Source organism: Sus scrofa, chromosome 6 (genome assembly GCF_054392235.1).
Source record: "Sus scrofa isolate SSC_HxYL_T2T_F1_AM1 chromosome 6, Sscrofa_HxYL_maternal_Yorkshire_Landrace_v2.0, whole genome shotgun sequence".
In the NCBI taxonomy this organism is placed as follows: Eukaryota; Metazoa; Chordata; class Mammalia; order Artiodactyla; family Suidae; genus Sus; species Sus scrofa.
The window spans coordinates 171,466,475-171,479,900 of record NC_139388.1 but is presented as its reverse complement, the minus strand read 5'-3'; the positions used below and the strand labels follow the sequence as shown (position 1 = coordinate 171,479,900).

The 13,426-nt window shown below is 53.8% G+C and overlaps 1 protein-coding gene across 1 annotated transcript; it reads left to right on the top strand.

Annotated features, from left to right (window-relative positions):
- Positions 1-4,810: 4,810 nt before the first annotated feature.
- Positions 4,811-13,395, top strand: DMAP1 (DNA methyltransferase 1 associated protein 1). Its single transcript, NM_001243640.1, is given in 10 exon segments — positions 4,811-5,223; positions 5,786-5,877; positions 6,136-6,331; positions 11,387-11,545; positions 11,648-11,815; positions 11,945-12,130; positions 12,254-12,325; positions 12,583-12,655; positions 12,785-13,080; positions 13,285-13,395. Coding segments are annotated over 10 exon segments (1,407 nt in total). The 5' UTR covers positions 4,811-5,118; the 3' UTR covers positions 13,345-13,395.
- The last annotated feature ends 31 nt before the right edge of the window (positions 13,396-13,426 follow it).

Sequence of the window (13,426 nt, the reverse complement as noted above, 5' to 3'; positions counted from 1 at the left end):
CAGATGTCTTTTTTGGTAAAGACTTAAGTTTCTATTCTAGAGATGTCAAGCAATACCTACCAAGTGGCAATCTAGGGCCTGAATATGACTTGACCGATGGCAAAGCGTTTGATTAGGATGTTCAGCATTTTCTCATTTTTTTATTTAATTAACTTATTTATTTATGCTTTTTAGGGCTGCACCCACAGCGTATGGAAGTTCCCAGGCTAGGGGTCAAATCGGTGCTACAGCTGCCGGTCTCCACCACAGCTCATGGCAATTCCAGATCCTTAACCCACTGAGCAAGGCCAGGGATCGAACCTGCATCCTCATGGATCCTAGCAGGTTCATTAACCGCTGAGCCACAGAGGGAACTCCTCTTATCTTTGAAAATACATCATATGAGGTGAAAATTAGGTATTCTTCGCAGGCATTTCTCTCTATTTCAGGGTCTGATGTGTGCTGCTCTCTTGAGTTGAGAAAAATGTCGCCTTCTTACATGCTCTCAAGTCGACTTGTATAAAAGATGGAACAATCTGTCCCTTGACAGTCCGCTAGAGCTCATCTGCGTATAATTCTCAGCCTGTTACTCTGAACATTGTAGATCCATGACAATACCGTTAGTTTTTCTGTGATTATTCCTCCACTCGGTTTTCTAATTCCTTTGGGAACAATTTGGGCTGCTTGTTTTTTGCTGCAAAAGGTACCTCAGAACTATGAGCTTTAACTGATAAAGAAACTGGTATCAGAACAGGCATGAATTTGGTATTTATTTCTAGGCACTGAAAATCCAGCTAATATTAAAGGTAACCCTTGGCCTGCTGCCCATAGATTGTCACCTGCAATTGATTATCACCTGAAGGGAAGATGCACTGAAGGCAAAGCTTTGAGGAGCCAAGTGGCCTCTGCCGCAGAACAGTGTGGAGGGCAGATGCAGGGCAGAGGGGTTCGTGAACTGCAGTGAAAGGGAGCTCATGTCTGCACAGAGTGAAGAAAAAGAATGTGAAACTCAATAACCTAAATGTTGGCTCAAGACAAGTCAACCATTGACTTTTTATGTCTATGATAAAATTAACCTACCTCTTGCAGTTATGGGGCTCATAGCAACTGAAAAGCAAGTCCAACGTGTGACATCAAGAATTGCTATGGTACAATATCAATTACAATCACCGCCTTGACAGGTCTCTTGTGTGACCATTGGAGCACTGACCAGAAAAGAAAGTAATCAGATGACTCAGAGCAACCAAAATCCTACCACTCTGAGTCTTTCTGGCCAGCAGAAGTGGCTCCTCTTCCTCTGCTGAGGCTAATGGGTGACTTGTGACTCCTTGTCAGTGGAGGAATAGTTTTGTGAAAGCCTTCTGTTGACCTCTTCCGGTAAATCAACAATATGCTAAGATCAAAGTTCCCACCGCGGCTCAGCGGTTAACGAATCCAACTAGGAACCATAAGGTTGCGGGTTCGATCCCTGGCCTTGCTCAGAGGGTTAAGGATCCGGCGTTGCCGTGAGCTGTGGTGTAGGTCGCAGATGTGGCTCGGATCCTCGTTGCTGTGGCTGTGGTGTAGGCCAGTGGCTGCAGCTCCGATTCGACCCATAGCCGGGGAACCTCCATATGCCTTGGGAGCAGCCCTGGAAAAGGCAAAAAGACAAAAAAAAAAAAAAAAAGAAAAAAAAAAAAGAAAGAAAGAAAGAAAAGACTATGCTAAGATCAAAGCATCTTAGACTCAAAGAAATAAGGTAAATTCTGTGAAAATACACGTCAATGATGTTCCTGGCGGGCCAGTGTTCTAGGGAGGGTTACAATGTCCCTTCATAAATACACGTTGCTTCACCTCATACCCGACTACCATGTGAAAGGGGTAGAATACTACATTTTACTAATTCTCGTTAAAAAATAATTTATTGGGGTAAAAGTCATATGTCAAAATTTACCATTTTCAGGTGAACAGTTCAGTGGCATTTAGTACATTCGCAATGTTCTTTCTGATATTCTAACGCTTCTGAAGTGGAATTCACCTTACAATCAATGGTATGCTATGATTTAATTGATAACATGAAGTTCTTCATAGTGGAATATAAATAAAGGTGCACCTTTCAGTTGACAGTGTGTTAGATTAGTTGAATTTTGGTACTTGGTCGTTTTCTTGGATTTCTGAGGAGCATACATCACATGTGGGTGTCTTGCATCCCACTCATTTACGGCGTAACCCGAGAGGCTGGCGGCTTTGTGAAAAAGCCATGGCAAAGGAAACTGCCCACTTGGTCTAGGCTGCAGTGTAAGCAGATAGGCCACCTGGTCTCCGCGACCCATCGGAGATCCACCCATGCTGCCAACCGTGGTGACAGAGTCTATAGCAAGCCCAGGACAGCAGTGCAGAAGTGAGGAAAGTCACACCCTATTTGGTAAGCAACCGATCTCCTTTGAGAAACAGCCTTATTTTATTACTGGGACCTGATAGAGACTGAGTGTTTGTCCATGGGTGAGCCCGAAGCCTGAACTTCCCCACATAACCGGCACACTATTTGAGCCGCTCTAAAGTTTATAGCATTCAAAAGCGTGTGTCATCAGGTAGGAAGGATAGAAATGAGACCGGTCCTGAGGGTGTTCTCCTCTGCTGCCCGTCCCTCAATCAACACTTATAGTCTCAACGGGTGGAGATGGTTTGAATGAACAAAGAAAAGCAAAACCCAAATATCTGCTTTACACAAGAGAGGCACTTTAGGAGTTCCCACTGTGGTGCAGCAGAAACGAATCCAACCAGGAACCATGAGGTTGTGGGTTCCATCCCTGGTCTTTCTCAGTGGGTTAAGCGGCTACAGCCGTGAGCTGTGGCGTAGGTCACAGACAGGGCTCGGATCTGGCGTGGCTGTGGCTGTGGCTGTGGCCAGCAGCTGCAGCCCCTATTCGACCCCTAGAGTGGGAACTTCCATATGCTGCAGGTGCGGCCCTAAAAAGCAAAAAGATGAAAACGAAAACAAAACAAAGAGATGCACTTTAAAAGATGCAAGAAAGTGGAAGGAAAAAGATACAGCATGCAAACAGTAAGCTTATGAAGGCTGGAGTGGCTATGCTATTTATTAGATAAAGTATACTTCAGGTCAAAGACCATTACCAGAGATAAAGATAGATACTTGATAATGAGAAAAGGATCAATACGCCAGGAAAATATAATAATTATAAATGTGTAATAACAGAGCTTAGAGTCTAATCATAGAACTTCAGACTATGTGGAACAAAAATTGACAATTAAAATGAGAAATATACAATTCTACAGTCATAGCTGGAGATTTAAAAAAAAGCCCTCAACAATTGATAGAACAATAGACCAAAAAATCAACAGACATACATTATATGAACAATACCATCAGCCGTCTTAGCCTAATTGGAATTTATAAAACTCTATACCACAAAAGCAGGATACACACTCTTTTCAAATACACTTGATGTGTTCACCCGTGGACTATATGCTGGGCCGTAAAACAACTCTCAGTAAATTTGAAAGGACTGAGGTCTCATAGAACATGCCCTCTGACCACAGTGAAATTAAGTTAGACATCAATGACCATAAGATACCTAGAAAATCCCCAAACATTTGGAAATTAAGCAATGTAGTTCTAACTAATCCATAGATCAGAGAAGCAAAAACAAGGGAAATTAGAATGATAATGAAAATGTCCAGTGGTTAGCGGAATGCAGTTAAAGCAGTGATTAGGGTGAAGTTTATAGCTCTAAATATTTGTAATAGAAAATAGGAAAGGTCTATATACTCCTTATGCTGTATCCTGGAATGCTGACTTGCATCCCCAGATTTATGGCCTGGTGGATCAGAAAAGTCTTAGTACATGTTGGGAGGTCTCATGGCGTCTCACGGACAGGTGCTCAGGCTCCACCAGGGTCGTTGTAAGCCAGAGACTGCTTTTCAAGTAGCGGCCCGTTGTTTACAGGTGGGATCAGAGCCTGACTTCAGAATTCTGGGCACCTGTGCTGTGAGTCCTCGACTGGATTTCTGATAAATGAGTCAGAACAGCATGCCCAATTGTAGGACATGTAGCCTCCAAACCCAAAGGCGGCCGCGAAACTGTCTGACTCTTTCTTTGAGGTAAGTGGTACACGGTGTGTTATCTTGTTTCCTACCTTAATTTTTATTTATTTAGTTCAGAAAAGCAAAAGACTTGCCTTGCAAAGAGGTCTGTGAGACACTTTAGATTTGGGGAAGACTGACTCACCAACTGAAAAATACAACCTGTATTTAAAAGATTTTTTTTTTTAAGTTGTCTTAGTTTGAGCTGCTGTAACAGTGGGCCCCACGAGCCCCACGAGGCCCTGACCCACAGGCACCTCCTTCAGAAGAAGCGCCCGCGAAGGTCAGCCCTCGCTCCATCTTGGCAGCCGCCCTGGGAAACTCTCCCTTGTCTAGTTCTCTCCCTCTCCTAGCAGTGTCTGGAACACACTTAGCACTTAAAGAACAGGGGAAATTAACAACACGAATTCATTTAATGAAAAAAAGCATGTGCTAATGTTTTGCATGGATTACCAGCACTTTATTTATGCAGGTCTCATGACAATTTCCATTTTAAAGTGAAGAAATAAGTTCAGAGAAATTAAGCGACTTCCGAGGTCACAAAGCTGTGAACTGTCTTGTCATTGCCCGAAAAACGTCGGAGCAACGCAGGCAGAAAATGCCAGACGGCCGCAGGCAGCGCAGGAGACCGGCGGGCTCCTGGAAGCCTGGGGGGGCCGCAGTCTGCGCGGTCAGTAGTTTTCACGCTGGGTTGCCAGTCGGCTCTGTTTCCGCTAAGCACCGGCCGGAAGTGTTCCTGTCGGTCGCATTTCTAAAGCGCGCTACCGGAAGTTTCTTTCCGCGGCTTTGCGGGAGTAGGGGAGCTGCCGGGCCGCCGCTGGGCACTCTAGTTGCAGAGGCGCTAGGGCTTAGGTGGCAGCTGGAACCGCAGCGGGACCCAGGCGGCGGGACACTGGCCGGGCGCCCACCCGATCTAGGCCGCTCTTGCCCTCGCGGGCCCCCTCTTCGCCCCGCCCCCACGAGGCCCCGAAGTGGCTCCGCCCCCCGATCTGAGCCGGGTCCCTCCTCTGGCGCTGACCCTTGGCTTCGGAACCGCGCCCCCATCTCTCAGGCGCGATGGCTACGGGCGCAGATGTGAGGGACATTCTAGAACTCGGGGGTCCAGAGGGGGATGCAGCCTCCGGGACCATCAGCAAGAAGGACATTATCAATCCGGACAAGGTAGCAGGGGCGCCTGAGAACGCTGAGCAGCGGGAGTGAAGTGGTGGGGAGGAGTGACAGCCGAAGAGAGCTGGGGGAGATGGTGAGGTGCCACACTTCTAGCGAGATGGGCGGTAAAAGACGTGACATAACGGGATAGAGAATGTGTGTCTCACTGACATGGGATGGAGGAGGTGGGGCCCCCGTGGGAAATGGTGGGGACCAAGAGGGTGTGACACGTGCAAGAGATGAGAGGACTTAGAGAGTGTGGCACTCGTTATATTGGGGGTACGGGGGGGCATTAAGTCGGCGTGACATGCTGAGAGATGCTGGAAAAGTATCTTTTGCTCTCGCTGGTCACGACTAGCCAGGTGAGGTGGGTTGAGGAGGGAATGACCTGCTCAGACCCAGGCGCCCCTTGAGTGGATTTCTGTGCTTTCCTTGTGTGTCATTTTGTTTCGTTGTGTGTATGTGTGTCATTGTACCTGTAGGTGCTGGTTTGTTCAGGGTTTGAGCTGGGCTAAAGAATTTTCAGGGAAGGGAGACTAGGCTGTGGTTCCTCTCCTGTGGTTTCCCTCCCCAGAAAAAGTCCAAGAAATCCTCGGAGACACTGACCTTCAAGAGGCCGGAGGGCATGCACCGGGAAGTCTATGCACTGCTGTACTCTGACAAGAAGCAAGTATCAGAATCCCAGATCCTGCAGGCTCTGGTCTCTGGCCAACCTGCGTGTCCCCGACTCCTCATTTTCCCAGGCAGTTTTCTCCCCACTCCCCTGCTCAGCCAGGGCCCCCATTGCTTATTAAATGCAGTAGCTGGGATCTCTCACTCCAGGACCTGCCCTCCTTGCTCTAGGGTAGCTCAGCAGCCTGGGTGCAAGGGCTCTGTGCATACCTTGTGACTCTAATCTCTCACCACCTTAAACCGTGCTGCCAGGGATGCTCCCCCACTGCTCCCCAGTGACACTGGTCAAGGCTACCGCACGGTAAAGGCCAAGTTGGGCTCCAAGAAGGTGCGGCCCTGGAAGTGGATGCCATTCACCAACCCTGCCCGCAAGGACGGAGCCATGTTCTTCCACTGGCGACGAGCAGCTGAGGAGGGCAAGGACTACCCCTTCGCCAGGTTCAACAAGGTGAGCTCCCACCGTCTGGACATAGGCCAGCGTTGCCCACCTACTCTGAGCCCCTGGCGCGGGCTCTCCAGCCTCCTCGTTGGCTCTGGAGGCACCCTCAGGCCAGCCTCTGTCTCCGCCATGGTTTCCCACTGAGTCCGTGGGGCACATACCTGCAGGACAGGACTCTGGGTCTTCTCTGCTCGTGGAACCTGTCTTCTGGACCTGGTCTGGTTTTTGGTGTGCTGTCTCGGCCCTTCAGTTGTCCCTGTTCTTCAGAGCTTTCCTCTTCTCATTCTCCTTTCCTCCTAGAGCGTCTCATTTACCCTGCGACCTCAGTCCCCTCCGTGTGCCCTTAACCCAGCTTAGCATCTCCAGTCCAGAGCAGTGGTTCCCCTGCAGCCAATCCTTTGCTTCCATCTCTCCCCGAAGGCCCCACAGGTACTTCAGAACCAGTAGATACCCTTGAGGAGAACGCCTAATCCTCCCTCTGTTCCCTGCCTCTAAATCTATTCCCCACATCGGTGAACCGCACCGCCGTTCCGCCAGTTGCCCAAACCAGAAACTTGGGGATCATCCTTGACTTGGCGTCGCCCTCAGCGCTCAGATTATTTCAGTCAACAGCGGGACAGAGAAGGGGGGAGGTAGATAACACACATGCAGGCAAACAAACGGGGTTCTTCCAGGTAAGAGCCATCCGTAAAGAGACCAGGCTATGCAGTGAGACAGAGGGTGAGCTTATAAGTGCGGGGGGGCCTCCTGTGGATGGGGGGGCAGAGAGGGCCTCTCTGAGAAGCTGGTGTGTGAGCTAGAAGTCGGTGACACAGCTAGTCCTTGAGCCCTGCTGACGCTGTTTCTGCGTCACATCTGCCTGTGCTCTTCATCCTCCGTGCCAGCACCCACTCCACGCGTTATTAGCTCTGCTCTGGATTCCCGAGGCTCAGAGGGAGCGAGCAGGGCCTCCCCCAGCCTCACGCAGCTGGTGAGCAGCAGAGCTGGGCCGGGCCAGGATTTCCTAGCCTGTCGTTGGAGCTACTACACGATACCACCTGGCAGGCCCTGCAGCTTGGGTTAGCCTAGTCTCTGAGCCTGAGAGTACGAGGGCTTGAACCCAGGGCTCCCAGGTCTGACCTCTTTCCCCTTAGCCCAGTACATCCATCTGCACCCGGACCCCTCCCCTGGACGGCTCGCCGGCTTCTCAGGCCCCGTGCGTCAAGGTGTGACCCCTCATTCTTCCCCAGGCCCCAAACTGTCCCGGGGCCCTTCAGGTCCCCTGCAGGGCGAGGCTGGAGACCTGAGACTGAGAAGGGAGAACCGAGAGGAGGGAAGGCATTTGAGGCCGGGGAGGGACAGTTTGAGGTGGAGACAAAAGCGTGTTCGTTTTGTATTTAGTAAATACTGCTCCGCGCCAAGTCACGCCCAGGCATCGAGGACACAAAAATGAATCAGACGCAATATTTGTCCTCCAGAAACTCTCCGTGTTGTTGGGGAGCTGGGAGGAGGCGAGGCAGTTATGGTTTGGTGGGATACATGCCATATTGGGAAGGACCAGAGGTCATGGAACCTTCCAGGAGAAGTTAGAACTTGAGTCCCCCCCCCCCCCCCTTTTTTTTAAAGTGTAGTTGATTTTCAGTGTTTCGTTAGTGTCTGGTGAACTGCAGTGATTCAATTATATATTTTCTTTTCCTTGATAGATTATTATAAGATAGTGAATATATGTTCCGTTGATCTGTCAGTGGACGTTTAGGTTGCTTCCGCATGCTGGCTGTTGTAAATGGTGCTGCTGTGGACATTGGGATGTATGTATCTTTTGGGATTAGATTTCCTGCGGATATATGTCCAGGCGTGGGACTGCTGGGTCATTTCGTATTGAGTTGAGTTTTGAAGGATGTCCTCACGTGATAGCAGGAAGGGCGTGCAGAGACTTGTTCGGGGAGAGGGGACAGAGCGAGCAGAGGCATAAATGAGAAACCAGCCACATGTATGGGCTGCTGCAGGCATTTCCCTGTTGATGCAGCTTAAGCCCAAGGTAGGAATTGGCGGGAGATGAGGCCTGAAAGGTCAGCAGCCAGGCCGATGTCGCTGGGCGGCCCCTGGCAGGTCTTGAGCGCCCTCAGGATCAGAGCTGAGCCTCGGGAAGATGGTGGTGCCTGCGGGCGGAGAATGAGGTCTGGGGTGAGGGACTGACCGTCTCCATCCGAACACTGCTCGGTCCTGCTTTCAGTCCGTGGCTCTCCCGCCGCTCTTGCTCAAGCCAGACACACTGGAGTTGCCCATGACGGCGTCTCCCCCCACCTCACTGCCAGGCGCCAGGTCCTCTGAGGTTTCATCTGAAGCCTCTCAGGTCCGTGCCCTTCCTCTGCCTTCCGCTGGGGCTGCTTAGCTCCCTTCACCTCCCACCTGGACTCTTCCTATGTTTTAATTTTTTATGCCACACCGGCAGCATATGGAAGTTTCCCAGCCAGGGATCGAATCCAAGCCCCAGCGGCAACAAGGCCGGATCCTTAACCCACTGCACGGGCCCAGGGATTGGACTTGCGCATCCACAGCAAGCCAAGCCACTGCAGTCAGGTTCTCAACCCACTGTGCCTCAGAGGGAACTCCCCACCTGGATTATTTCTTCAGTCTGCCAGCTGCTCTCCCAGCTGGTTTTACCCGTCTTCCTTAGTGTCGGGGTGGTCTCCCAACAATGATTTGCAGAGGATGAGTCCTCTCTTTCGGCACTAACCTGATTGTGGCCTCCCTTTGCCCTCGGGATGAACTCCGGGCTCCTTGCTGGGCACACAAGGCCTGCAGCACCTCGCTGCTGCGGGCTCGCCAGGCTCTCCCCAGGCCTCTCCTGGTCTTGCCCTCGTCTTATTTCCCTGACATGTCCCTGCTGCCACCTGCACACTTCAGGCTATTTCTCTCTCATCGCTCTGTGTATGTGCCCCTTCTGCCCAGGGGTTTTTCCACCACCTCCCTCACCAGTTTTCTTCTAGTTCGGACTGAACCAGGCCTCACCCACTTCTTCGCTGACAAGCCTTATCCTTAGGCTGGGTCAGATGCCACTCCTTACACCCTGGCACACCTTCGGCTTCAAGGTCACTGCACTGTACTAAGTGGGTTTTTCGGCTGGACTGTGAGCTCTGCGGAGGCAAGGCCCCTGTTCATCTTATTCAGCATCGTGTCCCCGGCACGGGGCGAGTGGGCCCTTGATGGATATCTGGTGAATGAGTGACCACCTCCCTCGCTTGACCATGAACTTCCTGAGAACAGGACTGGCCATACAGTTCCTCAGTGTATTTTTAATTAAAGGGAATTGAAATGCGTTAACCAACTGGAAAGAGATCGGAAGGGTGAGAAGATATCTAGATGGAAAGTCGGGGAAATGGGAAGGCAGTTCAGGCAAAGGCTGAAAGGGAGGCCCTGGTCCATTCTGGCAACTGGTAGTCGTTTGGCTGGAACTCAGGACCCATGAAGCACAGTGGCTGCGGGCAGAGGCTGGGTCATTCAGCCGTGTTTACTGACGGATGCAGTAAGCATTCTCCGGTAGCTCTCGTGCGCAGGTGCTGCGCTGCGCCCTGTGGGCAGTGAGCCAGGCAGTCCTTCCTCTTGAGGCGTCTGCAAATTGTCCCGAAGGCGCTTTCGTTGTCGAGTCGCAGGGAGCCTTTGGGGGTTCACACGGGATGGCTGGGTGACGTGATCGGCTGTGTGTTCTAGAACACTGCCTCTCAAGTCATCTGATGAAGGACATACTTTTAAAAATGTCCCTTTCATCAGGGACTAATAAAGATAGGAAAGTTATTTAGAAAAGACAAACAGAGGCCCGCCTTTCTTCATGTTAGATCTGGCGGCGTATGGTTGCTGCGAAATTGTTAAGATAAAAGTTCTAAATCTTACTCTCGGTCTCTCTACTTCCCGAAGACCGTGGATAAGTTGCACCAGCCCTGCTGCAAAAGCTGTCCTTTAAGTAGCCGTGTTCAGAGAAACCCCATCTTGGCTGCAGATGGAGAATTGCTTGGAGGGGACTCAGTGCAAGCGAGAGGCCAGCGGGGCGGCTGGCGGCTGTCCCTCGCGGCGGTGGCGGTCTGGACGGGCCGGGGCGGTACAGGTGCAGAATCGGGCGGTAGAAGCCACAGATTCGGGACGGGGAGGAGTCAAGGGTAACGGTAGGAATTAAAGAGGCCTCCTCGGTTTCTGGCCTGGGCGACAGTGCCAGTGGCTGAGATGCGGGCAGGAGGAGATAGACGCCTGAGGGAGGGTGCTGGACTCCGTACCCAGCATGTTCAGATGCGGCTTCTTTTTTTTTAATTGAGGTATAATTAGTATATGTCATACATATACTAGCTTCAGGTTACCATGTCATGGTTCAGTATTTGTGTACAGCACGAAATGATGACCCCAGTAAGTCTAGTTAACATCTGTCCCCTGAACACGTCAAGTGTGAGGTGTGTGCGGGACCTCTGGTAGAGGTCCAAGAGGCAGCGGAAATAGAGGGTTTGAGAGCAGGTTCAGGGCCGATGTGGTCTTCGATTTAGAAACTTCCCTGCTCCAGCCTAGTCTTATCTCCTTCCTGTGGTCTCTGACAGGCCCAGCTGGGGTGCCTGTGTTGGGAGTTGAATTCAGGTGCCTTTTCTATAGAGAGGTGACCTCGGTCCACTCTCGGGGAGCTGCAAGTCTCACTGTCACCACTGGGTGGCAGGAGTGCTTCAGACAAGTGTTCCATGACTAGGGCTCCTGGGCCTTTTTCCACGGGCCCTGCTGCAGTTAACCTCTGGACGCCACAGAAGCGCTTACACATGGCCCCTCACCTTAACCGTGGGCTCAGAAGCCCGTGTCCTGGTACAGGGGCTCGGGGGCGGAGGGCCTGGTGACGTTGGTCCTGGGTGGACCCAGAGGCGGGCAGGTGTCCTGGAGTTCTTTTCTTCTTCTGGAAACATCACCTCCAGGTGCCCTGGACCGGGTCCCAGGCAGCGGATATGCTTTCGCCCTGCCCAGGATGGGCGGTAAACAGGAGGGGCTGTGGTCACGGGGGCTGGAGCCTGCTGGACGTGCCGTGACGCGGGCACGTCCCCCGTGCCTCCCTGCCTGCAGACGGTGCAGGTGCCTGTGTACTCAGAGCAGGAGTACCAGCTCTACCTTCACGACGACGCCTGGACGAAGGCGGAAACCGACCACCTCTTCGACCTCAGCCGCCGCTTCGACCTACGCTTTGTCGTCATCCATGACCGGTACGACCACCAGCAGTTCAAGGTGTGTGCCCAGCCCCCGGGCCCGGCGGGCCCACCGCCTTCATGCTGTCCTTTCCACACGCCTCTGAGCGTTCATCCCCCCAGCCCAAGTTTTTACTCTCAGAAACGCTCTGTGGAGGACCTGAAGGAGCGGTACTACCACATCTGTGCCAAGCTCGCCAACGTGAGGGCCGTGCCAGGCACAGACCTCAAGATACCAGTGTTTGATGCTGGGCACGAGCGACGGCGGAAGGAACAGCTGGAGCGTCTCTATAATCGGACCCCAGAGCAGGTGAGCCCCCGCTCTCCTCCACGCCCTCAGCCCCGTCCCCCGGGTCCCCTTCCCCTCCGTGCCCGTGCCGCCCCCCCGCTCCCTGCCCTCCATGGCCCCCCGTCTCCCTGTCCACCCTCGCCGGCCCAGGTGGCGGAGGAGGAGTACCTGCTGCAGGAGCTGCGCAAGATTGAGGCCCGGAAGAAGGAGCGGGAGAAGCGCAGCCAGGACCTGCAGAAGCTGATTACGGCAGCGGACACCACTGCCGAGCAGCGGCGGACGGAACGCAAGGCCCCCAAGAAGAAGCTCCCCCAGAAGAAGGAGGCCGAGAAGCCGGTGCGGACACTAAGTCAGCCCCGCTCAGGGCGGAGGGCTGGAGAGCACGCGGGGCCGGCAGGGGGCTGGGACCCACGCGGCTCTGCTGTGACAGCCTGGTCTCCGTAACACCTTCTCCCCCAGGCCGTTCCCGAGACCGCAGGCATCAAGTTTCCAGACTTCAAGTCTGCAGGTGTCACCCTGCGGAGCCAGCGGGTACGTGAGTGGCCGCCTTCCCTGGTGTGGGCCCTGGGCTCTGCAGGCCGTGGGGCTGGCGCACAGGGACCCCAGGGGGATGCCAGGCGGAGCTCAGAGCCTTCACGCTGTCCTGCTCACTGGCTCTTGGCATCTGTGACCCAGAGCTGCCTCCGGGGGTCGGCTGCTCCGCCCTCCCCCCGCTGAAGGGGCCCTTCAGTCCCCTTCGTTCTGAACCGCCTGAGGGGGAGAGGGCTGAGCTGCTTGGGCCATTGCAGATGAAGCTGCCAAGCTCTGTGGGACAGAAGAAGATCAAGGCCCTGGAACAGATGCTGCTGGAGCTGGGCGTGGGTGAGTGCGGGGCTGGGCCCCACGGGAGGTGTCCACCCTAGCCTGGGGCTGAGCGGGGTGGCGGGCAGTTCCCGCCGTCCGTGTCGCCAGACCCCAGCTCTGCCTGTGCCGTCCTCCGCCCACCTGCAGAGCTGAGCCCGACGCCCACGGAGGAGCTGGTGCACATGTTCAACGAGCTGCGGAGCGACCTGGTGCTGCTCTACGAGCTCAAGCAGGCCTGCGCCAACTGCGAGTACGAGCTCCAGATGCTGCGGCACCGGCACGAGGCGCTGGCCCGGGCTGGCGTGCTCGGGGGCCCTGCCACACCGGCCTCGGGCCCGACCCCCACCCCGGCCGAGCCAGTGGTGCCTGAAGCCGGTCTCGGCCCCGACCCCAGCAAGGACAGCATCATCGATGTGGTGGGCGCGCCCCTCACGCCCAACTCGGTAAGCGGCTGGACAGAGCGGCAGAGCACGAGCCGGCCGCTGGGGAGCCCGCCCCCGCCCCTGAAACAGGAACCCGCACTCGGGAGGGGGGGCGTGCAAAGACGGGAGGGGGCGGCCATCACCTAACGCACTGATCGTGCAGCACACGCAGCCGGCCTGAGCCTGGCCTTGGAGGCCACTGAGCCCAGCCCTCTGTCTCCGCAGAGGAAGCGACGGGAGTCGGCCTCCAGCTCCTCTTCGGTGAAGAAAGCCAAGAAGCCGTGAGAGGCCACACCGGGTGGGGTGCTGCTGTGTAAATAGAGCTGCTGAGCCGGACTGGGCTGCTTGCCTTTCCTTCCCTCCCCTC